This window comes from Girardinichthys multiradiatus, chromosome 10 (assembly GCF_021462225.1).
Source record: "Girardinichthys multiradiatus isolate DD_20200921_A chromosome 10, DD_fGirMul_XY1, whole genome shotgun sequence".
NCBI lineage: Eukaryota > Metazoa > Chordata > Actinopteri > Cyprinodontiformes > Goodeidae > Girardinichthys > Girardinichthys multiradiatus.
Genome location: NC_061803.1, coordinates 3,210,316 through 3,237,241, shown reverse-complemented (window position 1 = coordinate 3,237,241; position 26,926 = coordinate 3,210,316). Strand labels below are relative to the sequence as shown.

The 26,926-nt window shown below is 41.2% G+C and overlaps 2 protein-coding genes across 2 annotated transcripts; both read left to right on the top strand.

The window, feature by feature from the left end:
- The first annotated feature begins 1,200 nt into the window (after positions 1-1,200).
- tbc1d24 (TBC1 domain family, member 24) lies at positions 1,201-12,557 on the top strand. Its single transcript, XM_047377752.1, has 7 exons — positions 1,201-1,348; positions 5,821-6,931; positions 8,010-8,168; positions 8,267-8,330; positions 9,734-9,829; positions 11,229-11,472; positions 11,557-12,557. The coding sequence occupies exons 2-7, from the start codon at positions 5,946-5,948 to the stop codon at positions 11,712-11,714; spliced, it is 1,707 nt and encodes a 568-aa protein (XP_047233708.1). The 5' UTR covers positions 1,201-1,348; positions 5,821-5,945; the 3' UTR covers positions 11,715-12,557.
- An 8,185-nt stretch (positions 12,558-20,742) lies between these two features.
- Positions 20,743-26,776, top strand: atp6v0cb (ATPase H+ transporting V0 subunit cb). Its single transcript, XM_047377606.1, has 3 exons — positions 20,743-21,031; positions 24,547-24,730; positions 25,412-26,776. The coding sequence occupies exons 1-3, from the start codon at positions 20,959-20,961 to the stop codon at positions 25,614-25,616; spliced, it is 462 nt and encodes a 153-aa protein (XP_047233562.1). The 5' UTR covers positions 20,743-20,958; the 3' UTR covers positions 25,617-26,776.
- The last annotated feature ends 150 nt before the right edge of the window (positions 26,777-26,926 follow it).

Below are 26,926 nucleotides of genomic sequence, written 5' to 3'. Positions count from 1 at the left end.
GTGTGAAGCGGCTGGGATGAGGATCAGCTCCTCCAAGTCCGAGGCCATGGTACTCGACCGGAAAAGGGTGGCTTGTCCTCTTCAGGTTGGAGGGGAGTTCCTGCCTCAAGTGGAGGAGTTTAAGTATCTCGGGGTCTTGTTCACGAGTGAGGGAAGAATGGAGCGGGAGATCGACAGACGGATCGGTGCAGCTGCCGCAGTAATGGGGGCGCTGTGCCGGTCCATTGTGGTGAAGAGAGAGCTGAGCCGAAAAGCAAAGCTCTCAATTTACTGGTCGGTCTACGTTCCTACCCTCACCTATGGCCATGAACTTTGGGTCATGACCGAAAGAACGAGATCACGGATACAAGCGGCTGAAATGAGCTTCCTCCGTAGGGTGGCCAGGCACTCCCTTAGAGATAGGGTGAGGAGCTCGGCCATCCGGGAGGAGCTCGGAGTAGAGCCGCTGCTCCTCCACATTGAGAGGAGCCAGTTGAGGTGGCTCGGGCATCTATACCGGATGCCTCCTGGACGCCTTCCTCGGGAGGTGTTCCAGGCACGTCCCACCGGGAGGAGGCCCAGGGGACGGCCCAGGACACGCTGGAGGGACTATGTCTCTCGGCTGGCCTGGGAACGCCTTGGGCTCCCCCTGGAGGAGCTGGAGGAGGTGTCTGGGGAGAGGGACGTCTGGGCGTCTCTGTTGAGTCTGCTGCCCCCGCGACCCGGTCCTGGATAAGCGGAAGACGACGAACGAACATTAGAACCGATTAATACTTTGTACAGTTGTCCTGTGCTCATGTTAGAAGGGATAGAACTGACATCTTCAGAGGCCTATTTAGAATTATTTTACAATAAAATAATATTTACTTTACACATTTCTCACCTTTTCATCCCTAAGAAAGAAAAAACTGTTTTTTTCTGAAAAGAGTTTATGGGAAGCATCAGCTGTATTTCATAGGGAGGGAAACCAAACAACATTTTACCCCATGGTTGTTCTAGGAGGTAGTTTTAATTGCACAATTAAATTATCAGTAACAACTGTCATGTGTTCGGCGGCTGCGGTTTGGTCGCTGCTTTGAGTTCCTGACAAAGACATGGTTTGTTGTCCTTGCAAGGGTACTTCCTGTCCTTCCAAATGGCATCACTCATTAAACAGAGGCAGTCTTCACATAAACAAGGCAAGCTAGATAATCTCTGCATCTGATTGTAGCTAGTAAACAGACACTTCATTAAGAATACTGATGGGTCAGAGGAGCTAACAGGTGAGTGGCTGGCAGTGTATATTTAAGCAGCACACCTGGACCCAGTGCGCATGCCCGTGACAGCAACGTTAACCCTGCTTCGCGTCTAGAAGACATGCATCCTTCAGGTAGGGAAACGGTGTTTTTGGTTTTTTGCTTGTCCATATTTCTAGTCTAGTTGATTAAAGGGTGTTCTCGCTTCGGTGACGTGTTTTGTTTAAATTAATCGCGTCTCTTAAAGCTTAACGCGAAGACAGACGGACGGTCAGTGGACAGGATTGATCTGTAGCGTTCATGCTAGCAGGTGCTGTAACATTTGTGCCAATGTAACCGCGTTGTCTTGTATACTGAAGGTTATTTGAATGGTTATTCTGTTTTCGTTCGTGCTGTTCTCGGGGCAGTTGGTGTTGTGTGGTTTTGGTTGGCACGTAAAATCCACGGTGCTGTGCAGCCTGCGTCAAGCTAACGCTAGCCGTGCTAACCTGGCAGAGTGGGTGCATCAGATTCAGTCCAGTGATGATAAATACTGTGACCCGTTTACTTTAGCTTCACACACGCAGACTAGCAGGCCGTTTTTAGGTTCTGCACCTGAATAGAAACGTTGTAAGTGGCTTTGCGTGCATTAGATGTTAACTCATTGCATTCATTCTGGTTGTAAGGCAACAGTACAACCTCCCTGTCCGCCTGTTTTTAGCTCTAATGTGCTCTACATAGAGACTGAATGCCATCTTCTCCTGTCTCCTGAAAGGAGCAAGTGTTAACACAAACTTTTATTTGCGTCATTGAGCATAATGTTTGGCTGTAGGCTTGCGCTGATTACTGGTATTGAGGTTATCGTGTTTTTTTACTGCAGAAACTGGTTTGTATTTGTAGGAGCTTTTTATTTTAGTTTGTTACAGTTGATTTCATTTTGTTTTGGTGTAAACATGACCAGTAAGAGCAAAAATGAAACCAGATCTGAGGACAAGAATGGCTGGACTTTTTTGCAAGCACTATGTGGAGCATAGTGTAAACGGTATGCGCTGTTGCACACTGCTGGTCAGCTGGCACAAAGTCAGATTCAGCATTTTCTTATGCTCTGTGACCTTTAGCACCCTGGGCAAGTCAATAATGTCCTTTCTGAGCATCTTCTGCTGGGAGACTAAATATTACATTAGCATAAAGAATGCAAGTTCATAACATTTGGAATATAATAACCAACAATTATTGCAGTATTCTGGCAAATCACCAATTACAGATCTTTAAAAAGCCTGACCTGCCAATTCAGATTTTGACTGATACCGATATTTTTGTTTTATAACTGACACTGTCAGGTGTCATAAGGTCACAATACGCCTTCAAAGTTCCAGTCTTATTTATTCAAAAACATTGAACAAAACCTGTGAAACAATACAAACTTGTTTTAACTGCACATGAGGCAGTGCTCTCAAACATAAATGAAATGTTTAGAGCATTGCAGTTCCTTTTTAGTGTTTCATTTTTCACATTTTAAAAGAAACAAAACTTGGGCAAGAGGTTAGACAAGTAGATAAAATCAGGTTCACATGTTGGCCGATCAGCAATCTCCCAAAATTAAGGAAATCGGGGCTGATCAATTAGTGCACCCCTACTCTAAACTGTCCTTTACGATATAAATACATACTGATATTGTGATGCCGACATAGCTTTGCAGTATATTGTGCAGCCCTAATGGGAATGTAGTTATGAATCTAGTAATTTAGACAAGACTACAACACTGGGAATTGACCCAGAGTTGTTGCTGATTGGTCAGAATGTGGTGGTTGGTGTTCAGATTTCCTACATGGTTGTGTAGATCTCATTCCTTGAGTGATTTTTTTTTTTATATTAAGCTGGTGAAAAGCCTTATATAGATTTTGTAGTTCCACATTTAGAGCCTCTTTGGTAAGTTTATTTGAAAGGCAAAGTTCAGCTGAATTTACTTTGAATTAGGACGGATGACCTCTAAATTCCTCTTAAAGATTCCAGGTGTTTTTGTAAATGGTTTGGCCTCCACCCCCACCCGACCCGTTGTAAAAACCAGTGATTTTATAACAATCATTTTCAGCATAGTGATCTTTGGTCATGCATCATCTTTATGTGACGGGCTATTTCCAGGAAGAATGCATTGTGAAAGTTTATTTTTTTATTTTTATGATTCAGTACCACAGGAGTTGCTAAATAAGGTTTTTTTTTTTTTTTTTAGGCTGTAAATCCTCATCTAGCCCGAGGGTTAGTTCAGACCAAGAATCAGGCACACATTTAGGAAATGTGTTCCTGATTAAAACCCATTTTTTCATTTCTTCTTGTAGATTTCATATCACTAGTTTAGTGGATCCTACTCAAGCCACACATTACATGATTTGTTTCACTCCAGTTATATGTATGTGCATAAAAGAAAAGCTTACCTGAGCAAGAATCTGTGTAATAAAATTAGTAAATGTTTTTCTACAGAGCTGCTTTCCTTTGGTAACCTGTGAAACTTGATGTGTTCTCACACAGCTAATGCTCAGGTCCTGCTTGAGCTTGGACTTAACATCCATCCTGGTTAATTCAGATAAAACTACCTGACCAGTTACCCACTTCATATGCAAATAAACACCTAGTCACATCCCAGACTGGACAGTGGAACTTTGCTGTGGACTTTGACTGGGCCACTCCAACACATGAATATGTGTTGCTCTAAACTAGAGCTGCGATTCTATTAGTAATTTTTAATATTCTATAATATTTGATGTGCTATGCATTGTAGAGCTACTTGTCAATATATTCGGGAAGTTGGATGCGTTGCGGTTTTTTTCCATAATTGACTTGTATTCAGCTCCATCTTCCCATCGACTTTGACCTACTGCTCTCTCCTCGATAAAGAGGAGCAGCTGTGACCACCATGTTTCACATCACACAATAGGATGTCAGTCGAGCAATAAACAACACATCCAACAGGTCTACTGATTCTTCTGAAGCATCACAGAAGCATTCGATCACTGAAACTGTTATTGAGACATTAACTTGTTTCGGATCTATCCAAGTCGCACTTGTAGCTTAACTGAAGAGAGATGAAGTAAAGATGAGTAAAAATGGGGACCAGTGTACAGCCACTAAATACACTGCCTGGTCAAAAAAAAAGGTCACTAATATTTCATTGGACCGCCTTAGGCTCTGATTACGGCGCCATTCACTGTGGCATTGTTTCGATAAGCTTCCGAAGTGTCACGAGATTTATTTCCACCCAGTGTTTCATTCATTTTTCACCAAGATCTTGCATTGATGATGGTAGAGTCGACGCCTTCTCCAGAACATCCCAAAGATTGTCAGTGGGGTTAAAGTCTGGACTCTGTGGTGGCCAATCCATGTGTGAGAATGACGTCTCAAGCTCCCTGAACCACTCTTTCACAATTCGAGCCCCATGAATCCTGGGATTGTCATCTTGGAACATGCCTGTACCATCAGGGAAGAAAAAACTCATTGATGGAATAACCTGGTCATTCAGTATATTCGGGTAGTCAGCTGACCTCATTCTTTGAACACATTGTTGCTGAACCCAGACCTGACCACCTGCAGCAACCCCAGATCATAGCACTGCTCCTACAGGCTGGTACAGTAGGTACTAGGCATGATGGGTGCATCACTTCACCTGCCTCTCTTCTCACCCTGATGCGCCCATCACTCTGGAACAGGGTCAATCTGGACTCATCAGACCTTCTTCCATTGCTCCAGAATCCAATCTTTATGCTCCTAAGCAAACTGAAGCCTTTTTATGGCTTCACTGATTAGTGGTTTTCTTTAGGCTACACAGCTGTTCAGTCCCAATCTCTTGAGTTCCTTCACATTGTGCGTATGGAAATGCTCTTAGTTTCACTATTAAACATAGCCTGGAGTTCTACTGTTTTCTTCCATTTGATTTCACCAAACGTTTGTGATCGCCGATCATGATCATTCAGGATTTCTTTTCTGGCCACATTTCTTCCTCGAAGACAATGGTTCCCCACTATCATGCAAGGTACTGTCAGCTTCAAAAATAATCCAAATAAACTATTGTCTATAGAGAAATCACTCCTTCATTAACATCCTGCCGCTTACAATTTCATTTATAGACAAACATTTTGATTTATTTGGTTTATTCTTAGTTATTTTCCTTCCAAATAAGTGTTTTTTTTTTTTTTTTATATAAAAACCAGCTATATCAGCATTAAGGTCGGTATCGGTCCGATAAGTGAAACTGGGTCGATATTAAGAACCGATCTTGTTGCTGTTTGTGTTTCTGGAGAAGGAGGGGGTCGGCCATGTGGTGTTCGTTTGGTCTTATGACCGTGATGCAGCGCGGGATTGTGGGTGTTTTACTGAAGCAGAGAAGAAATCTCATCCATCCATCTGCAAAGATTTTCATATCGGTACATCCCTGTTTAAAAATGTCTTATTTGTATCCCAGAAATGTAAAATCTAAACAAGTGTCCTGGACCGCTTTTAGAGCCATCCAGAAACGATCTGGTCTCTCAGGGCAGGATGTTGGTGCCAGGCATAAACAGGCCTGGGGATTTCATAACATGCTGAACTGCTTTAGATGGTTCTTTAAACCTTTATTCTTCTTCTTCGTGTTTTCTAGCAACCACCATGGGCAGGTAATGTCAACACGTTTGCTACCAGACGTGTGGAGGACAGAAGGTCACTAATACCTTGGTGGAAACCTCCTCCTTTCCTACTTGGGCAGTCCAGAAAGTTTCCAGCATCATGGCTGAGGAGGACTATGGCACCTTTGTGGACTGGAACCTCATGGGGGACCTGGCCAAGAGCAGTGGGCCCACCAAGGTAGACTGTAAAGAGCTCAAAGAGTTCAAACAGATGGCCCGCCAAGGCAACTGGGCCAAGAACCACAAACTGCGGGCACAAGTCTATCAGCAGCTCATCAAATCCATTCCCTGTCGTACAGTTACACCAGATGCAGAGGTATACCGTGACATTGTGGGTGAAGCGGCCACGAAGAAGCCGTCCTCTAACATCCCGCTGCCAGAGTTTGTGGATGGGAATCCTGTGCCCCGGTACTGCCTGAAAGCAGACGCTGTGGCCTCAGCTCATCGGATCATCAACTGCATCGCGGGGCAGTTTCCAGACATCTCCCACTGCCCGTCTCTTCCAGCTATTACTTCACTGCTCCTCCACTTCAGTAAAGATGAGGCTCAGTGTTTTGAACATGTCAGCCGCATGCTGGCTTGCAACGAGCCAGGCAAACGACTTCTAGACCAGACTTTCCTGGCCTACGAGTCCAGCTGCATGACCTTCGGTGACCTGGCCAACAAGTACTGCACAGCTGCTCACAAACTGATTGTTGCCACAGCCCAGGATGTGCTTGAGGTCTACGCCGACTGGCAGCGCTGGGTGCTTGGAGACCTGCCTTTCAGCCATATAGTCAGGGTCCTGGATGTGTATCTGGTGGAGGGCTACAAGGTTCTGTACCGTGTTGCCATAGCATTGCTCAAGTTTTACCGCAAACATAAAACGGGAAGCCAAGGAGGACAGAACCAGCAGCAACAGGATTCTGGGAAAATCCGGGCAGATATCCAGGAGTTTGTCAAAGGCATCGGCTCCACTGTCACACCTGACAAGTTGCTAGAGAAGTCCTTCTCGATCCGCCTAATTAACCGCAAGGAGATCACTCTGCTGCAGCTCACAAACGAAAAGTCCCTGCAGCAGAAAGGGATCACTGTCAAACAGAAGAGGTACGGTCAATACCTCAATGCTTCTTTATGCTTTTCTTCTAAAATTACTTTTATTATAATCATCTTATCTCTATTAGGTTCACACACAACTTCTGCTTCACGAATGTAATATTTTCATTTTAGGTAAAAATCTAATTCTCCTCAAAGTTGGAAGCCAAATAATGTAGAACCTTTTTTAAACTGAGCTTAAACAGTTATTTTAAATGACGCCACCTTCCAAAAGTATTCAAACCCCTCAAACTTTTCCACATGTGATCACGCTACAACAAACGTCTGTATTTTATTAGGATTGTGAGATTGAATAGCACAGATTGGAAGGAGGATGTCTGCAAACAGCATTTTTTTTTAAAATCTGGCCAAAGATTCTCAATCTAAACTTGGACTGGACCATTCTGACAGAAGAACATGCTTTGATTTATTCCATGGTAGTTCTGGCTAATATGTTTAGAATCATCCTGCTGGGTGAAGCTCGGACCTAATCTGGGATGGTTTTTCTTCCGGGCGGTCCTGTGACCAGCCTCGCTGAAAGCACCCCCACAGCATGATGCTGTCACCACCCTGTTTTATGATGGGGGTGGTAGATTTAGGGTGGTGTGCAGTGCTGAAGTTCTCCCCGACCTGTCTGTGTTTCTGGGTCTTCATGATGCTGTTTATTCTCTAAGGCCAGAACCAGAAACAGCTGCGTTTTAACCAAGGTTGGGTTATTTAGGGTTATCAGAATAAAGGCAGATGAATAGAAATGGTTTCAAAAGTATCATTTTTCCTGCTCTTTAACCATTTTATTCTTGCTTTTTTAAAATGGTTTGGTTTGATTTTCCATCTTCTCTCTTCTTTTTCTTCAATTTGTTTTTTGTCTCCTTTCTGTTTGTTCTCTGCCATAATTCTCTGTTCATCTTCTCTCATCTGATCTCCACTCCTGTTATCTGCACTCATTGTTTCACAGAACTAGGTGGGTTCACTTCTTGATCCATTTTTGTTCTCCTTTTACTTTGAGCCGACGCCATGTTGTATCTGCAGACTGTCCGTTATTAATGTTTGGCCTTTCTTCCTTTTTTTTTACCTTCTTCTGGATCTCCAGGCGTAATGTGCAGCTGGCTCTCAATCCTGACACGTTCTCCTCAGAGATTGTCAGCGCGAAGGAGATGCGTGACATCTGGTCGTGGATCCCTGAGCGCTTCGCCCTGTGCCAACCTGAGCTCCTCTTCACCACGTCCACCCATGGTTGCAGCCTCAATAGGTGACCTTTCCTGCTTCCATGCATTTTTTCCTACCTGCAGCACCTGTTCTCAGTTTACCTTTTAATAAAAGGAACTAAACGGACCTTTTTGCTTTTAGATTCTACTCTCATTGTGAGGGCCATGAACCCACCTTGCTCCTGATCCGGACCACAGATGGAGATGTAAGCACAGCACATTTCTGCTTGAAATGTGCTTTGAGAAAGAATCTGAGGCGGAGTTTTAATCCAAAGTAAAATGTTGATTCATTAAATGTGCTCCAAATGTTAGCAGTCAGAGGTTTACCTCCGCTCATCGTGGACATTAATCCTAGAACTTGAAGCTTTTTAATGCGTTTGAATTGTTCTTTTCCCAGTATGGAAAACCTAGGTTGTTAGCTGTTATACAAGCAACTATTAGTTTAATTCATTAATGTAGGTTTTCTTTTATTCACATAGGGTCAAACTTATATATACAAGCTCAAATGTATACATAAAGCCCATTGATATTTGGTTGAATGTCCCTAGCCAAGTTGCAGACAAACTTAGCCTTCCAAATCAAGTTATCATTAGATAGGTTTCCTGTTGGAGCGCCCAGCCCACTAAATTTTAAACCATTTGTCCAAAACAGTCCCCCTCAGATGAAAGGAAACATCTTTGGATGTTGAGCAACAATCCAGGAACCACCAAGGCCCAAGCAGATCCTAAACATGAAGAAGTTGGTCAGTGAAGCCGTTTTTACTAGAAAGAAATACGCGGCTTAAAATTGACAGCTTCCAGTCAACTGAAATGCTCCACTGGCCACATGGACAGGCCAGAAGCCTCATCAAAAGGAGACAAAGATGGAGCTGTTTGGCCTTAGTGACATGAAAAATGTTCAAAGGGTGGAAAGCGAGGCTTCCAATCCTGAGACTACTATACTCTAGAGCATGGTGATGACGGCATCATGCTGAGGGTCTGTTACCCTGCCAGCAGTCCTAGTGCATAAATGAAGGACCATCACCGAATCCTTTTAACTTGAAATCATCAACCGGGTGATTTGAAACTTGAGGTTTGGTTGTTCTAACAGAAAACTGAACCAAAAACACATTAAAGCTGGTTTTAAAGTCAATATGGCAGGGTTACCTTATGCTAAGGGACCACCTGTGACCTCAGCCCTGGTGTGAGCTCAGGGCCACATGCGTTTTCGCTCTGTCAACCAGAAAGCATGTAGTCAAGGTGCCGATTGCTAAAAGATGTTTAACCAAATATTAGTGGGGCTGTATGCTTAGATTTAAAGCTGCGTCTATAATTTTGACCTGGTGTGGATTAGAGAAATTTGACAAAAACAGGAACAAATCTTGTTCGTAAAAATCACTTGAATTGGTTTTTCTTCTAACCTAATGGCATTCAAATAGGATTTCTACAGTTTACCTTCTGTGAATGGGTGTAGAAGTCATGTGACCAGATGTCACATGACTTTTTACAGCTCTGCCCAGGTTGGAACACAGGCCTTTTACAGATGGCATTAATGGCAATGATTAAAGTTCAGTGATTAAAGCCAGCACAGCCACTTTTTCTAACATTGTGTGTTTCTGTTTCTCCTCTAGGTGTGTGGAGCCTTCCTGTCATCAGACTGGGAGGAGAGAAAACGTGGCGGCAACAAGTTGAGTTACTTTGGCACCGGGGAGTGTTTTGTCTTCCGGGTACGTTTTTTTTGTTTTTGTTTTTTTATTTAAGCATTATTTTAATTTTTCCTTCTTTTAGTTTCAGTAATATCACATGGTAGCCACTAGAGGGCCCCATAAGCCATGGTTTACTTGGCAGGGTCCTACAGCCATGTCTCCCTCTAAGTTGGAGAACACTACGCTTTAGGTCGCATTGCTGCAAAACAAACATGCATTATGCTCCTTATGCAGCGTTGAGTTCTTATTTTTAATAACGGCTCTGCTTGAAATGGAAAACAGGTCTCTGATGTCTTCTCTATGAATTATTCATGCAGCTTTCTGTGTTGACGCGCAGCTATGGGCTCTCTGAGCCAAGACACCAGAACGCACAAACGCCTCAAACCCCAAAACGTAAGCACGCCCCGGTCGGAAACTTCTGCTACCTGATCCTGTAGTCTCTGGTTGGGCCCTCACCTGACACCACACCTGACACACGTAAGGGACGGGCCGCAGGTCCCCGGTCTGTTCAGTTTTAAAGTTTACATCTGCTCGTTGTGGGAATTCATGATTCATTTAAACTGTTCTTTTTCCTGGATGGAAGGATTATGCAACCACAGTGGTGTCCTCCTAAATAAGACAAGTTTAAACTTTATAATGGATTTCTTTTCTAATCTACCCAAGGTACCGACTTCATTGTGACACATACTGCTGCGTAACCCAAGTGCACCTGAGGTGTAGGTTATAAATTAATGGGTGGACATTTTCCCTCAGGGTTTTTGCTGCTAGAGGGCAGAATTCACGGTTCTGTAAGTTGTAGCACAGTTCTGAAGCAGCGCCAGACCATCACACTACCACCTCCATGTTGGACTCTTTGTATGATGTCTTTCTGAAGTGCTCTGCTTTATACCAGATGTAAAGAGACACACACCTTCCAAAAAAGTCTTGGAGATCAGAAAGATGTTTTTTAGTTTTGGTAAATGTAGGATGGCCGTTTATGTTCTTTTGGACCGGCAGTGGTTCTGGGTTTGAAACTCTCCCATGGAGGCCTTTTTGCCCCGTCTTTCTTTTTGTTAAATCGTGACTCTCTGACCTTAACTGAGGCAGCGAGGCCTTCAGAGCCTTAGATGTTGTTCTGTGACCCCCTGGATGAAAAGTCGATGAGGTCTTGGAGTAATTTTGTCTGACTGGCCACACCTGGGAAGGTTCTCCCGTTTTCTTTATTTGTAAATGATGGTTTTCAATGTGGATCTCTGGAGACCTAAAGCCTTTCTCTCCTCTGTTTTTGAATGTCTTTATATAGGGGAAGGGGGGTGATGTGTTGCCTCCTGAGATCTTTTCGCCTACTTCATGTTGTCAGACAGGTTCTACGTGATTTATTTTTCTGGTTTAAAAAAACGTGTTCACAAATTCTATTAGTTTCACTCTGCTTCTCCTTTAGCTGAAGCCTGAAATGGAGCGCTATGAGTGGGTGGTGATCCGCCACCCTGAGTTAGCTTCTGCCATCAGACCCGAAGGTCAGGAGGATTCTGCCTCCTCTGAAGGCCAGAATGCAGATGAACGCCTACAGCAGCCTGGCAAACCTCCTGGAGATCTGTCACCATTTCTCGCCGCTCGCCACTTCAACCTCAACTCCAAAAACACTTCCATGTTCATGGCTGGAAACTTTGACTCCATCATAGTGGGTGAGTGGACTTTTTTTTTAAGCAGTTAGTCTGCAAAATGTTATCATGTCTCCTTTGCAACTCACTAACTTCTGGTTCAATCAGGGGGTGGCGGTGACAGCAATGCTCTGTACATCGACGCCGAGCTGAACCACGGGCATACTGGCAGGTGCACCACCTTCGACAACCCACCCCTGTGTAAGGAGAGCTTCCAGATCTCCCTGCTGGAGGCCTGGGGCTTCCAGGACACCATGGCCCAATGATGCAGATAGAAACCTGGAGTCATTATCGCACTGTAAAAGTTAAATGCATTACAGCTCCATTAAGTCTTAGATGTTCATGTATGTCTTCAAAACGCAGATATGCAAACAGAGCAGCAAATTCCGTCTTAATTTACCATGTTTATTTATTAATGCAGTTTGTTTAAATTTCAAATATAAAGAGTCTATATTTTTGTTCTTTTTTTTTTTTTTTTTTTGTAAATACAGATTATTATTTTGAAACTGTAATGAGGTTAGCAGTGTTGAGGTTCCTGCTGAACTAATTTCTACATTTCTTCTTCTGTGTTTATTTCAACCTGCCAAGCATGAGTGAGCCAGCTCAGATGTTCTGTAAAGATAATAAAACTGTTGATAAAATGGGTGTTTCCAACTACATCTGTGAGGTGAAGTCTTCATTGTGTGATGAACGTTAAATATGATGGTGCTGCCGTCAAGTTCAGTTTGGTCTAGCACCTTTTGTTCCGCATGCAGTAAGTAAAATATGTCCGGAGAAGATTATAAATTGAGCAGCAAATGTTTGACTTGTTGCTATTTTGCACCTTATGTTAAAACCTTTTTTTTCCTGTTTGTGAATATTTTGTTTTCATAACTTCACAAAAATCCTCTTTTTTTTGTGAGACATAACTTCAGTGCTGTCGTCATTTTATAGCATTCAATGCTTACTTGGCATTTCTTTTCCAGAAATGGAAAACGGTGTAAAATGTTAGTGAGGAAGTGTTGATGTCTTACTTGTGGTTGTATGGATGTTTCTTGGTGAATTGTGATTAGAACAAAGATAGCAGCTGTGTTCTTCATGTGAAAATACAGTATTACCTGAAATATTGATGGCTGGTGACCTTGATTTTCCCTCATCTAATTCCCCCCCTCAAAGTTGTCACAGAAATGTCAGTTGAGCATAAATATAATTTAGCATCTGTACTGTTTTATTTAGCTTTGCTAGGTTGACCCTTTAAACCCAAGAGTCCACCAATGGGAGACTTTCAGAAACACTAGGCAAACATGGTGTGCAATAATCCACTAATCACCAAGCAATAGTGATGCACATCGAATGCAACAGGAGAACCAGAACTACAAGTCCATTTGATCAGTTTTTACAGGCATGAGTAATTATGAATCGAAGTTCATAAATTGCCACATTTGTGGCTCTACCGCTACGACGCTTCTTTCTGCACAGACAAGTGGAAGCTGAACCTCTGCAGAGTCCAATGATACGTTTTTATGATGCTCCGCACCAAAGTATCTGGAAGATTAATGCTAAAGAATAAGTCACTACGACACAACACCGTTTTAAAATGTCTGACCTTTACTCTTGTACTGTGAATAGATGCTTTCATTGGTGAACTGGTATGCAGTTTTTGAGCAGAGAACTATTGATTAGGATTACAAGGTTTCAAGAATTTTTGGGTTTTTTAATCAGTTGCAGCATTTAAAAGGTTCTGTGCATTTTTGTCAAAATCCAAAATGGCTGCCTAGCATACAAAACGTAGTGATAGCCACATTTTTTTTAAGTTATCTGCTCTTGGGAAGATTTGTCTGTTTCACTCACGCAGCACTGGTGAACATGTAACTTTTTATTTTAAAATTGCATTATTCTGTCATATTGGTAAAAGCAGTTAACTTGACTTTTAAGGGGAGTTTTTAAAGTCTTCTCCATCGCACTGCCCTTTTGAGAAGTTTCTAATGAAGTAAAGATGGATGCATTTAACTCATCCTTTCAGCTGTTGGTAATTATTAACTCTATATCTCAATTGTATTTAACTTGGAAATAATTGATGCCACAGTTTATGCTGCAGATGAGACTGCAGCATTGCTGTCTTCATAGGTGCTAAATCTTTAATCCAAAGCTGTTGAAAGTAGAGGACTGCTGTTACTCAGAAACGGTTCTTTAGGCACAATGTCTATTTTGGTTTTGTCGTCGCTGTGGAAGCTGACAATGAACTGCATGACTGGAAAATGTTTAGTGAAAATGACTCAGATATTCTTAAAATATAAAGTCCTGTTTAACAGCAGGCTGTGTTGCAGAGGTCAGGTTTTTGTACCTTCTAGCAGATTTCATTACAACCTTGTGGAGATATGTTCCAGCCCAGCAGGGTCTATCTTCTAGAGATTGAGGCAATTAAAGCACTCAAAGATGCAGTTTCCTGTAAAGGCATTCTTAGTAAGGATGAGTGATATGGACATACAATTTTATTCTATTTTGTGGTATTTATAAAAGTGGCCATAAAATATCAGTCTTTGTTGCTATAAATCTACCACTGTTGCAACCACAACTTCTTTGTATTTTATTGAGATTCCTTGTAGTAAATGAACACAAAATAGGGCTTAATTGTAGGTGAAAGGACAGACAAACATGCTTTTCTTATTTTTTCACAAACCTAATTTGTATTCAGAGCCTTCTCAGATAGTCCTAAATAAAACCCAGAGCAACCATAAATTACCTAATTAGCAGAGTCCATATATGTATAATTTCATCTCAGTCTAAATGAGGTTGTTCTATTTCTGGGCTCAGAGGTTTCTTGGAGAACATTAGAGAACAAACAGCATCGTGAAGACCAAGGAACACAGGTGGAAGTTGTGGAGAGGTTTAAAGCAGGGTTATGTTCTAAAACAAAATCAAAAGATTTGAAGATCTTACAGAGCTCTGTTTAATCCGGTATCTAAACATGGATAGAGCATGGACCAGCTCCAGAACTACCAAGACGTCTAAGAGGATGCAGAAGACTTGAGACTGGGGTGGAGAATGGCCTTCCAGGAGGACAATGACCCTAAACATACAGTCAGAGATACAATGGATGGTTTGGATCAAAGCAGATTCATGTGTAAGAAAGGCCTAGGCCACTGTTTCTGAGCCCTGGTCCTCCAGGCACACACATCAATTAAAATTAGGTGTGCTGGAGCAGGGATCCATCTAAAACATGAAGGGCAGTGTACCTTCAGGACCATGCTTGAAAAACACTGACCTAGTCAAAGTGCAGATTGAAAGCCAATTGAGAATCTGTGGCAAGACTTGAAATCTGGTGTTTAAATATGCTCTACATAAATCTGAGTTTGAGCTGTTTTGCACAGAGGAATGGACAAAACATTCAGGCTGTAGAACCAACACTTGTCACATTTTATATGTAACTGTTAAAAAATTATACCAATGAAATACAGTGATATTTGTGATTGTAACTTGAGAAACAGTGAAAGGGTCCAAAGGGTATGAATACGTTTGAATACAACAACCTGGATACGATTTTTCTCAGAGACTTTTCTTAAACGCATCAGTGAAAGATATGCCGATCGAAGCCGGTGCAGCATTATTCTCTCAAAAATGTACAGCCTAATTATTTACAACGAATTTACAACGACTCTCTTCATGAGACTGTCCTACAACAACAGAGTGTCTTCAGTCAGAGGCTTCTTCAGATCTGCTGTAAGACGGAGCGCTACAGGAGATCCTTCCTGCCCACAGCCATCAGCATCTACAACGGCTCTTTGAGGAAACCTTCATGATATGAGCTATAACAACATTTAATTTCCCTTTGGGATTAATAAAGTCTTTTTGAATTGAATTGAATGCATTTCAGCTTATGTGTCTAGAAAAAATGTGCCTCAAATAACAAAGCAATGTAATGTAATCCCCTCTTTACAGTAAGTAAGAGGTATTACTCTGTCTTCACTAGGCCAGCGCTGTTCATTTAAGGATTCACACTGCTAATCGCACATGTACGTCTATATTTAGCTGCTCCATTGGGTGTTGGTGGGGCACATCTCCTGAAAACCTTGCTTTCCAGCCTCGAGGAATAAGATGCTTAAGTATTTAAGTCTACGCTCTGAGAAGGGTGTTCCTCTGATGACCAACACCCCTCATTGGACTTGAGTATTTTTCTTTTTAATACAGAAATGTAAAGATTCTTTGTGTTTTAATTATTTTTCTACTGCCATTATTTGAAAAAATGGTTTAAAAGAGCTTAGTTTTATCAGATGAAAAATTTACCACATCTAAGAATTAATCACCTGAGTCAATTCCTGTATTTTGACATTTCAAAGATTTTACAAAGAGAGTGAAATTACCACTGAAAGACAAAGAACAGAGTGACGGTCTGTATGTCTGGGTATAAATGGATCATGTTGCACTGCTCTTTAAATGTAATCTGAAAGCCCAGCCAGAGAGACACAATACAGTATATTCACATCCTCTCATTAACACATATTGATTATTACCACTCATCAACTTTGGAATTCACCCAATGCAAGCAGGAAACAATTGTTTATCACTACCAAGGTTATCATATTACTCCATGCTCCATACGAGCTGGTTGCACAAGGCTGCACAGAGTCTTAGTGCATGTCTCCTCATGTTGAGTCAATCAGATTTAGTCAGTCAACATAGAAAGAGAAGATGCAAGGAACATCTTCCTCCATGTCACCTTGTTATCAGTGCATCGCCCCACGGATGTCTCCGTGGGGCAATCCATGTTTTAGTGACGCCCTTAAAACCTGATACATGCTTCCATACATGGACTATATGATGTAGCTTATGTCACTGCACTGTCTGGAGGTCTGTCACTGTTCATTGCTGTAAATGGAAAACTGACTGTTTTCTTGACATAAAAAAGACCTTTTAACGGTAATATCTGAATAAATGCATGACTTTATCGGTGAAACAGAAAATTGAGAGAGGAACTTGTTTTGCTACAAAGATCATTGATGTGGAAAATGTGGTTTAGCTCCATGGAAATAAGATGGTGAAGATGACAAATATCTCCTCACTCACCAAAAACAGTTTCTCTGTTTGAAAAACTTTTTCCCCACGATTATAATCTGGCGATCTTGGATTCAAGGGAAGGAACAACTCAAAGCTGAGGGAGGAAGACAAAATACAGTCAATGCTATAGTTATGACAGATAACTTGAGAAGGGAGTCAACAGCCAGACCACCAATGAACCAAAGCTGTAAATTGTGAGCATAAAGTTCATCAGGTTAGAAAATGCTTTTTTCTCTTTTAGTAAAAAAATGTCTGCTAGCGTCCGAAAATGACATAAAATAATTACCACTCCCTCCAAACAATCCTCCCTAATGATGCACCTGTGACTTGTTTTTTTTTTTTTTCTCAGTGTCTGAGCAAAATGAAAGAGAGAAAATTTCCCTGCAGCTGCTGTCCGATTATATCAGTATTTTTCTTCCAATCACCACATATGTCGCATTAGCTATTAGCTTGAAGTCACTCTTTAAGACCAAACGACATCTTGTGGGGAAGGTAACAGCAGAAGGACTTACACAGTTTGAGTGGCGTGACAGATGGAGTTGTTGAACTGATGTTTAGACAGATACATTGCTGTAATGTAGGTAAACTCTCATGTTTATAACTCAGACTAATTATGGGAAGAAAAGCGAGGCTTGCAAAATCATGGCAACTATATAAAGAAGGCTATTCTGGCAACACAACTGTTGGAAGGAATGCCTGTGTGGATCATAGTCACAATGTCTACCTGATTTTTCCAGAATTGTATAGTTGGGGCCTGCCATAGCAATGCATAGGAGAGCAGTGCATCGCAATGCAATGCACTGCTCTCCTATGCATTGCTATGGCAGGCACCTATTACTATGCACCTCTAAACTGGACTCTATATCTTTATTTTTCTTCCGTCAAAATTAATGCGGCCCGAACCGCTGCGTGCACCCCCACAATATATACATCAAAACGACCGGCTCGGTCCCGTGAGGTGTGCTATTACTTTTATTGGCGTTTCGAGTTACCATGGCGACGTAATTAACGAGCCCCAAAATCCCATAGGAATGAATGGAGTCAGGGGCGGAAGGAATCCTCAAAATTCACTGTTTTTGAGGCTCTACTGTATCGCCATACTTTCACCTAGAAACACAGTTTGACTTTCAGTTTGTAGGAAAATCCGCCGGCTCTTCAGAAGTGAAAACGGTTTGTTGATAACTGCTACGGTTTCTCTAAAATTAGACTCCAAGCGACACAAAGTTTGAGAGAAAATCACACTCTTAACAGTGGAGATGGCAGTTACTAGAGTGTAAAAAGAGGGGATTTTTTTCAGGAAAAATGAGTTTCAACTGGCCCTCACGGCCACAGATTTTGCTCTACAGCCACAATTTTCGGTCAGATTGTAGGGCCGGGCCTCTGCTTTCACACAATAATTTCAAAATTGTTCTAAGTCTCATAGATTTCTGTCAAAACACCCTCGATCGCCAAGAGTCAGTAGATTTCTGTAGGCCTTCTCCCATGTATTTTCAATGAGAGCTTGACCTGTAATCCATGAGTGACACCATTTATTTCCATAATCTTATTTTATACTGTGAATGACATAGAGCTATGAAAATCTCCGTGATTGGGGATGAGGGATAGCTGTCACCCACAGTTTAAAAAAATTTCAAATACCATGTACGGATTCCGAGATATTAGACTTTGCTCGGGAGCATGTTCAGGCATTTTTGCCTTTTTCTCCATTTTCCCTCTCTTTTCACCCAGTGTTATGTCTTTATTATTATATTTTCAACAAAACTGTGTTAATATTCTCGATCTCCTGTCCGTTCTGATAAAAACGGTCCAAGAATGACATCGATCGCCCCTACGGTTTCCGAGTTATGGCCAGTTGTTCGGGAGCATGCGCCTCCATGTTATAATGCCTAGACCAGGGGAGACAGAGAGAGAGGTGCTGCGTGAGTGAGAAACAGCAGGTGTCAAGTTACACTGACGCTCTTTGCTGATTGGCTGATTCATTCCTCACTGTTCTATTTATAGCTCTGTGTATCTCCTACTGTATATGTCTGGATGGGATTCTGTCTTTCTTTCTGCCTCTCTGTGTCTCACACTGGGACACACACCCACACACACACCCACAGACACACACACAGACACACATACACACACACAGACACACACACATACACACACACAGACACACACACCCACACACACACCCACAGACACACACACAGACACACATACACACACACAGACACACACCCACACACACACACAGACACACACACATACATACACAGACCCACACACACACACAGACACACACACCCACACACACATGCATGGATTACTATCTTTCTGAGGACTTTGCATTGACTTTCATTGATTTTCAGTCATTTCTATGGCTTAAACCTGACCTGACCCCTAACCCTTTGACCATCTTCATAGGAGGCAACTACATGGCGGCCATGTTGTGTGGGGAACTTAAACAGCATGTACTGCTGTTCCAACATCCAGACAACAGTGATTGACCCTAAAGGTCAATTTCTTTCATCAACCCTCCATGCTTATTTATGATTATTTAAAGCTTATAATAACATACACAATGGTTTTACAATAGCAAGCAGGTTCTATATAACCAATAGAAATAACCCAGACCTGAAAGTACAGCCATGCTGGACTTTCAAAATAAGACAAAACCTGCTCTACAAAATAAAAGCCTTTAAACAATAGATGATTGCAGGAGTGGGCAAAACACTACTCTTGGAGCTCACCCAGTGATGGGAATGGGACTATGCTGGTCCTTTGAAACAGGCTTACTGAAACTTTCAAAATAAAAGCCCCAACCTTCCATACTTAGTAATGATTTTTGAAAGCTGATAATGGCATACACAATGGTTTTAGAAGAGCAAGCAGGTTCTATGTAACTAATGGAAGTAACCCAGACCTGAAAGGACACCCACACTAGGTTTTCAAAATAAGACAAAACATGCTCTACAAAATAAAAGCCTTTACACTTTAAACAATAGATCATTGCAGAACTGGGCATTACACTACTGTTGGAGTTCACCCAGTGTTGGAAATGGGACTATGCTGCTCCTTTGAAATATGGGTTACTGAAACTTTCAAAATAAAAGCCTTTGCATTTTAAACAATAGATCATTTCAGGACTGGGCTTCACACTGATGTTGGAGCTCACCCAGTGTTGCCCATTTAAAATAAGGCTTACTGAAAATTTCTAAATAAAAGCCTGAGTCCTCCAGAGTTACTAGTAATATTTTAAGCTGATAATAGCATAGAAAATAGCATAGACGATGAAATAAAATAAAAAATAGCAAGCTCTGGTCGGAGCAAAACGCACCAAGAGGCAGGCCCCGTCTAAATTTCTTCCGAAATTTTCTAGTTTCAAATTATTGTTTTTGTCACAATTCCCCATTGGTGTGAATTACAGTGCATTTAATTCCTCTTAGGGATGCCAGTTTCTTAAGTCTTCATATTACTGCATTTCACAAAATACTTCTCCTGACTTCTTCCTCGTCACTGGATAAATCCCCATATAAATCTTCGCTTTATGATCTCAAGGGACGGACTTTGTTATCACCACTTGGTCTTAGATTGCCAGAGTTTGGCATTTATAAATCTAATGTCATCAATCTTCTGTCTCTGACTTTCTTCTTTCATGCTATTTTACATATGTTTTAACTTCTGACATAATAATGAAAATAACGTTTGTGAATTACGAGCCTGAACAGAAGTGAAAAGGAGAAGTTGTAAAAATGATAACAGATGACCTTTAATGCATCATTCATTTGTTGAATTGCGACACTTTTGGCTATCCACACTAGAGTTTGATTAATTAAGAACAATATGAACTATTTGAAGAATAACATTAACAAATTTTAGGCATACATAAAAAATATATATATAAATTATATATATATATATATATATATATATAATTACCTATTCATAAATATGTAGTGTAGCAATTCAATTCATCCCCTTGCCTCTGAATGGTGAAAAGTGGATATCAAAGGGAAAGCCTGCAGCGGAGCAAACCAAGAATGCCTGCTAGAGGGGACCTTTGATAAACACTGTTAAAATAAGCAACAAATTTAAACACTATTTCAAATATATATTTTTATTTATAATATTGAACCATTAGTTTCGATGAGTACATATGTTTTATGTCGCAATGCTGAATGTAAAAGGTTATTTTAACCCCCCACCTCACGGAGTCAAATGAGAGTTTCCATCCGTTCGGTCAGTCAGGTGACGCTTTCTGCTTCGCCATTTTGTGCTGCTGCGCCGGCTATTTATCTTAAAAGTCGTGACTCTCCCGTTTACACTGGTAGTTAGGTTATTAGACGGTTCCTGGTATACCCGGCGCTGCTTTCCAAGCCCGTGTCCTTTCATTACCCCCTGGAAAGAGAGCCTTTCCTCTTTCGGTTCATCGCTAATTGTTATTTTTGTATATTTGCTTTATTTTTATACGTTATTTAGTGAGACAGAATGTCGAGCGAAAGCCCCGAATACTCACCGTTCTTCGCAGTGATGGGAGCCTCCGCGGCTATGGTGTTCAGCGGTAAGTCCCTCACACTTTCTGTTGGTTTTTCCATGTGTTTGTCACTAATATGTCTGTTTGTATTCACTGATAAATGTGTTTAAATCCCATCAAGTAGCTGTCAGCTAGCCGTTGTGCGCTTCTTAAAGCGCACGTAGCTATCCCTAATGCTAACGTTTTATTGCTAATCGTTAGCTGTCATTTGTGCTAGCTTGAAAGCATATTGTAATTTTATTTTATTCTTAAAACCCTTCCATTGGTTTTTGTAGGGTTTCGATGTTGCTAGCCTTAACTGTTTGACCATAGCCAGCTAGGACGAGCTAAGGCTTGTTAGCTAGTTGGTGGGAGCTGTACGAGTTAGCATTGACGCTAGCCTCAATCCGTAATATTCTTGTGGCAAATCGAAAGGACAAAACGAACGTTCCCACCAGCCGACGAGAATAGTGTTATGATACTAAAACACTGATTTAATTTTATATTGGACGACAATGTTTCATTATGTTTTCCTGAAATGTGCTCGTCGGCTTGCTGCGTTAAGAACCGATTAGGCAATAACCACCTTTTCCACAAATCTGTCTTTAAAACTTCACAAATCGAATAAGGATGTTGAATAATATAGAATATGTGTTGCAAGGTGGATTAATGTTAAACTAAGGTTAAAAAGTGGAGATCATAAACCAAATACAATAGAGACCGAATCCACAGCGTCGTACGTAAGCTGTATTATCTAATTGTCACTTAAACCATGAAGTAATTACGTGGTGTTTGCTTCATTTCATGCAGATAATTCCTTGTTTTAAAATAAAGCTGTGTTGTATTTTAAATGGCTAGTGGAAACCCTGATTAGCTGGGTGACTTCCTATTGCTTAAAGGAGTGACAAAGTCACATGATTATCACATGAGACTTCTGACTTGCCATCTGACTAGTGGTCCTTTTAAAATACACTTTTAAACTTTGAAAGGTAGAAGTTAGCAGTGGATGTGTTCAGAATAAAACATGATTTTTTAAATTTTTTATTAGAATAGAAATCTCTTATTTACAAAGATTGTAAGGTGGAAATGGACTGTTTTATAATTTGTTATAGTTTATAGATTACTTCCTAGTTTCCCACTTGGCTGCCTCTAAATGTGAGGAAGGAGTTAGATTTCATGCCTCTGTCAGAAAATGCCAGCATATGATTAGTAAAGCTCGTATGATGGATGCAGTTCTGATTTGAATTTAGCCTGGTAGGAACAATAGAAAACAACTCATAGTTCTTAGTTTTAAGAATTTAAAGTAGTGGTTGATTTATTTTATTATTTTTTTTAAGCATTTTTAATAAACGGAGAGAATAAATAACTTTGACTCACCAAATATTAAAACTGATTGGGGGAAAATATTAACCATTTGGCTTGATAAATTTGAACTATAAATTGTTAATATTGCGAGCATGATACAATAATGTGGTAAAATTGTAATGGGACTGAGGGGAAATGTCGGCATGGTGGTGTTGCTCCACAAGGCTCTTAGCAGTAGGAGTGAGTGATGGTGAAGGAGAGCTAGGAACAAAGCTGGTTAGGAGGGGATCACTGGCAGAAAAAGGGATAAGACGGTGTTGGGATGAATGGGAATACTTGATTTGGAAATCAGATGGCAAGATCCTGCAGAATTAAAGTTAACATTTTTCAGACTGTGCTTTCTGGGATATAAATAGATGTTTCACTTGCTCTGATTTAAAAAGCTTTAAAAATTGTTATGCAGTTAACTTAAAATAATGTGGGAGAGTAGCACTGCTACTATGATACCTTTTAATATCCCACTTTATTTTGTGGCGTAAACATAGAAAAGGTCATATTCATATTTGTTGGAGGTTCTTTGTTTAGAGACCTGCCTTAAACTGCTTTTTACACAAAGTCCCTTTTCAAAGTCACTGTATTAATTTAGACGTCTGTAAAACAAGTTAGTCAAGAACTTTTCCTTAAACAATATTAGATGGTGTCTTTAGTTCTGCAGTAATCCTGGGGCCTCTGTCATTCTAAATTGTAGATCTTACAGCGGCACCATAGGTTTCTTATTTTGTACGGCCCCTGGGTGTGGCAGCAGGTAGCTTAGGTTTTCACATTGTGCCTATTTTGAAGGACAAGTTTGCAAATTTACTTCTATAGGTTTAGTTTCCACTCAGAGCTGTATCTTGGTTCACTAAAACCGCATCCAGTTGGTCTGACTGTAATTTCAAGCGCACCATCCTGCTGTACGTCAGATCATCCTCTGCTGGAGGCACCTCCTGCTCTGACATGAGACGTCATGGGGCATCCCATATATCGGATTCTCTGCTGATGGGAAGAAACCGAGTATTTGACAAGTCTTTGCGTAAAATGAGAGGATTAGGATTCATATCCAGAGGTTTTGCCTCCACGCTGCTGCAGAAACATCCTGGTGCAGATCAGTTTAGTCTCTAGAGACAGAACACTCTGACAAATCACTTTAAACGGACGGGCCTGATTTAACCTTCACTGATGGCATCAGTCTGGTGATGCATCACTAGAAATGGAAAGAAACATGGCGGCGTGCCATGTGGACATTTGAACAGCCGGTCCAGTGGAAAACTAGAACCATCCCTGGACTTCAGAACATGAGGAGTAACCCCAGTGCAGGAGGCCTAAGACTGGAAAACCTGCTTTCCAAGATGATCTCTCTGGAGACCCTTCGCATCTATTCAGCATCATTTTGCTAAGAAAAGGACTTCCATAGTCTTGCTCACCAGGTCACCAAAGATTAAAAGCAGCAGAATAAATGCAGAGATGGAAAAAATCCATACTTAGGATTGTGAAACGTCTCCTTTAGAGATTAACAGGGATTGTAGAGAATTAATATCGGTGCTTAAATTCATATACATACTACAGTCATTTGGAAATCTTGCCAAACCAGTCTGTCTGATTCATGGCTGCCTGCTGTGTTCAGACAGGCTCGGTTTGATTTAGTAAACTGTTTTACTCTAAGTTCCTGCCAAGCTGAATCAATAGCAGTTAAAAGATGGTAGCTGTTCTTTGTTAGCTGGATATTGTTTCCAGTGAGTGATTGCTTCTGCCATCAGGCCTGCTTGCGTGTGACGTTGGTGGACGTTGCTGTGGATTTTTCTCTTTTCTAACAGATCTAGCTGATGAAGCTTCTTGTTTTCTTCACCCTCTGAACATCAGTGATGTTTACCAGAGACTAATGTGGTGTGCAGATGGCTAAGAGCACGTGCCCTCACTGAAACATTTGTTCCTCTTTTGAAACCATTTTCATTATCTGACCATCCCTGTGTTGACGCCTTATAAGAATGGGAAAAGGGTGCTTGGCTGTTTCCCTTTTTACAGAAGGTAAAATGTCCTGGTAAAGCCATGTTGAATATTTTTTCAGGGGAACAGAATCTGTAATGGTGGCTCTATCTGTTGTTTTACTTCTGCTTTATTTGTCAGCTGTTTCACGGTTTTAGTCATCTGGTTCTACATTATAGTCTGTGACGTGTTTTGTTATCCTGTTTGCTTATCAAGCTGTTTTCCTCTCTTTCCAGCCTTGGGAGCAGCCTATGGCACAGCTAAGAGCGGCACAGGTATCGCTGCCATGTCTGTGATGAGGCCGGAGCTCATTATGAAGTCAATAATCCCCGTTGTCATGGCTGGTATTATAGCCATCTACGGCCTGGTAGTAGCTGTGCTGATTGCCAACAATCTCTCAGAAAAGATCACTCTATACAAGTAAGTTCAGCTGAGTGGTTCTGTTTAATTTTATTTTACATGAATGTCCTAGTTAATTCTCAACACACACCTGGACCCATCTCCACCGTATGCGTGTTCTGTTGATCAAAGATCCAGGCTGTTGAAGTGACTCATGGTTGTAACCAGTCTACTGATTCAGGAACATATGTTCAGAGGAATCTCTTTGTTGTTAGACTAATGGACGGTATTATTTTTGCTATTATCGGGGTACGGTGACTGGTGGCTTTTATCTCCACTAAATATCTGACAGCCAGAGTTTGCTTTGACTGTTGAAGCACCTGGACGAAAAGTGGAACACTGCTGCTACCTCGGCATCACCTTGTTGCTTGGCCACCACTTTATCAGAGGGTGGTGGTATGATTGGACACAGAGCAGCTCAGCTGTGTGATCCTCATGTGGCTCCAGAGTTGGTTTATCTTTCTTTCTTTTTTCAATTTCAGATGAAGACAAAGAGCTTTCCTATTAATAAAATGCTGGTTTTACTCAGGTGGTAGAACTGCTTACCATGAAATCTTGAGGGAAACCGTTTTCCTTAATATCGGCGATGTTCTGTGTTTTCACTTCAAGTTTAGCTTTATCAATCACTACAAAATATCTGCTGTTGATTTGAGTCACTGAATTAGCACTATTGTGCTGACTAACACTTGTTTCTGTGTGTAGGAGTTTCCTCCACCTTGGCGCTGGACTCAGCGTGGGCCTCAGTGGGCTGGCGGCAGGTTTCGCGATCGGCATCGTGGGCGACGCCGGTGTGAGGGGCACGGCTCAGCAGCCACGGCTTTTTGTGGGCATGATTCTCATCTTGATTTTTGCTGAGGTCCTGGGTCTCTACGGGCTCATCGTTGCCCTTATCCTCTCCACGAAGTAAAGCAGCTCCATTACAAGATTGGTCCTTCATGTTGCTGCTGGAGAAAGTGTAAAAAAAAAAAAAAAAAAAAAAGAATCTGCCATGCAAAATGAAAGTTTGAGGAAATGAAATATGATAGCTCCATAAATATGGTCTTTTCTCAACAATGTGTACAGTTGTTCCAATTTGAAAGTCAACTTGTAAATGCGCAATGTAGTGATTTGTCAGTCTTGTGTGCGTGTGTTTAAAAAAGAAAAGAAAAATTGTAAGATGAAGACTCCTTCTCCCCCTCCACTTCTTTCAGGCTTTAGGCCAGCTGGGGCAGCTTGACCTTTGGTCTTAGAGAGCTGACCAAAGGGCCACACAGCCTTTTCTTCCTCCCACATCAGCCTGGGAGCTGTAATAATCTTGAGGATCTATTTGTAAAGACAAACGTGTATGGACTTAAGATTTTTGTTCCTCTGATTTTATTTATAATGACATGTTCGTTGAACTGTTGAAATGCAGCAAATGTCTAATTGTCCATGATATATACATATATAAATATATACAGAGATAAATATCACTAGATTTCATGCACTGTGGGTTAATTGTGATAAGTGGCTGGATCTCATCTGGGTGTAATTCTTGGTCTTGATTAAGGTTGCCTTTAGTATGTTGCTGGTGGAGTGGGATTATGTATGTAGCTGTATTCTAATCATTACGCGAACATTTTCAAACGTCAGTGTTTTTTCTTGTACTGCTGTTTGCATTAAAGACGTGTGTGTGTGTGTGTGTGCCCCACGTTGGGTCTCACTGCTGTAATTTCCACATTCCATCTCATTCACGACCTCCTGCTTCATCTGTGACTGTACCTCATCTCTGCCTCATTCCAGGCATTAAAAACCCTGCATGGGATTCAGTGTTTTCTTGCTGTTGGACTACTTTCAGAAAACTTCATCCAGATCAAAATACAACTTTAATATCAAGATTTGAAATTGCACAAGAGAGCTTGACTCGTTTGCATTGTGCAGCACAAATCAAGATGCAATTAGCTTTAAATTTAGTATTTTTATGCAGTTAATTCTGGATCTGGAGCATATTTTCTGGAAATAGAACTTACTGAAACGCCCATCAACAATCCTGTACAAGCTCTGGATGTATCAACAATTCCTCAATTAAAGATTCCAACTTTTAAGCGACTTCCGAACAAAAACGTCTTCAGTTTTGCAAATTTTACTTTAGTGAAGAAATGTAGCAGAATTGCTGCATCCATACTTCAGTTTCAGTGTCTGATTGTGCTGACATCTTCACACCACAGGAACTGCAACTTCAGCACTAAAAGATGACTA

Coding starts and splice junctions, on each gene's coding strand:
- atp6v0cb (XM_047377606.1), top strand. CDS start 20,959: ATGTCGAGCGAAAGCCCCGAATACTCACCGTTCTTCGCAGTGATGGGA. Junction 21,032..24,546: donor CGCGGCTATGGTGTTCAGCG/GTAAGTCCCTCA, acceptor CTCTCTTTCCAG/CCTTGGGAGCAGCCTATGGC. Junction 24,731..25,411: donor GAAAAGATCACTCTATACAA/GTAAGTTCAGCT, acceptor TTCTGTGTGTAG/GAGTTTCCTCCACCTTGGCG.
- tbc1d24 (XM_047377752.1), top strand. CDS start 5,946: ATGGCTGAGGAGGACTATGGCACCTTTGTGGACTGGAACCTCATGGGG. Junction 6,932..8,009: donor ATCACTGTCAAACAGAAGAG/GTACGGTCAATA, acceptor CTGGATCTCCAG/GCGTAATGTGCAGCTGGCTC. Junction 8,331..9,733: donor TCCGGACCACAGATGGAGAT/GTAAGCACAGCA, acceptor TTTCTCCTCTAG/GTGTGTGGAGCCTTCCTGTC.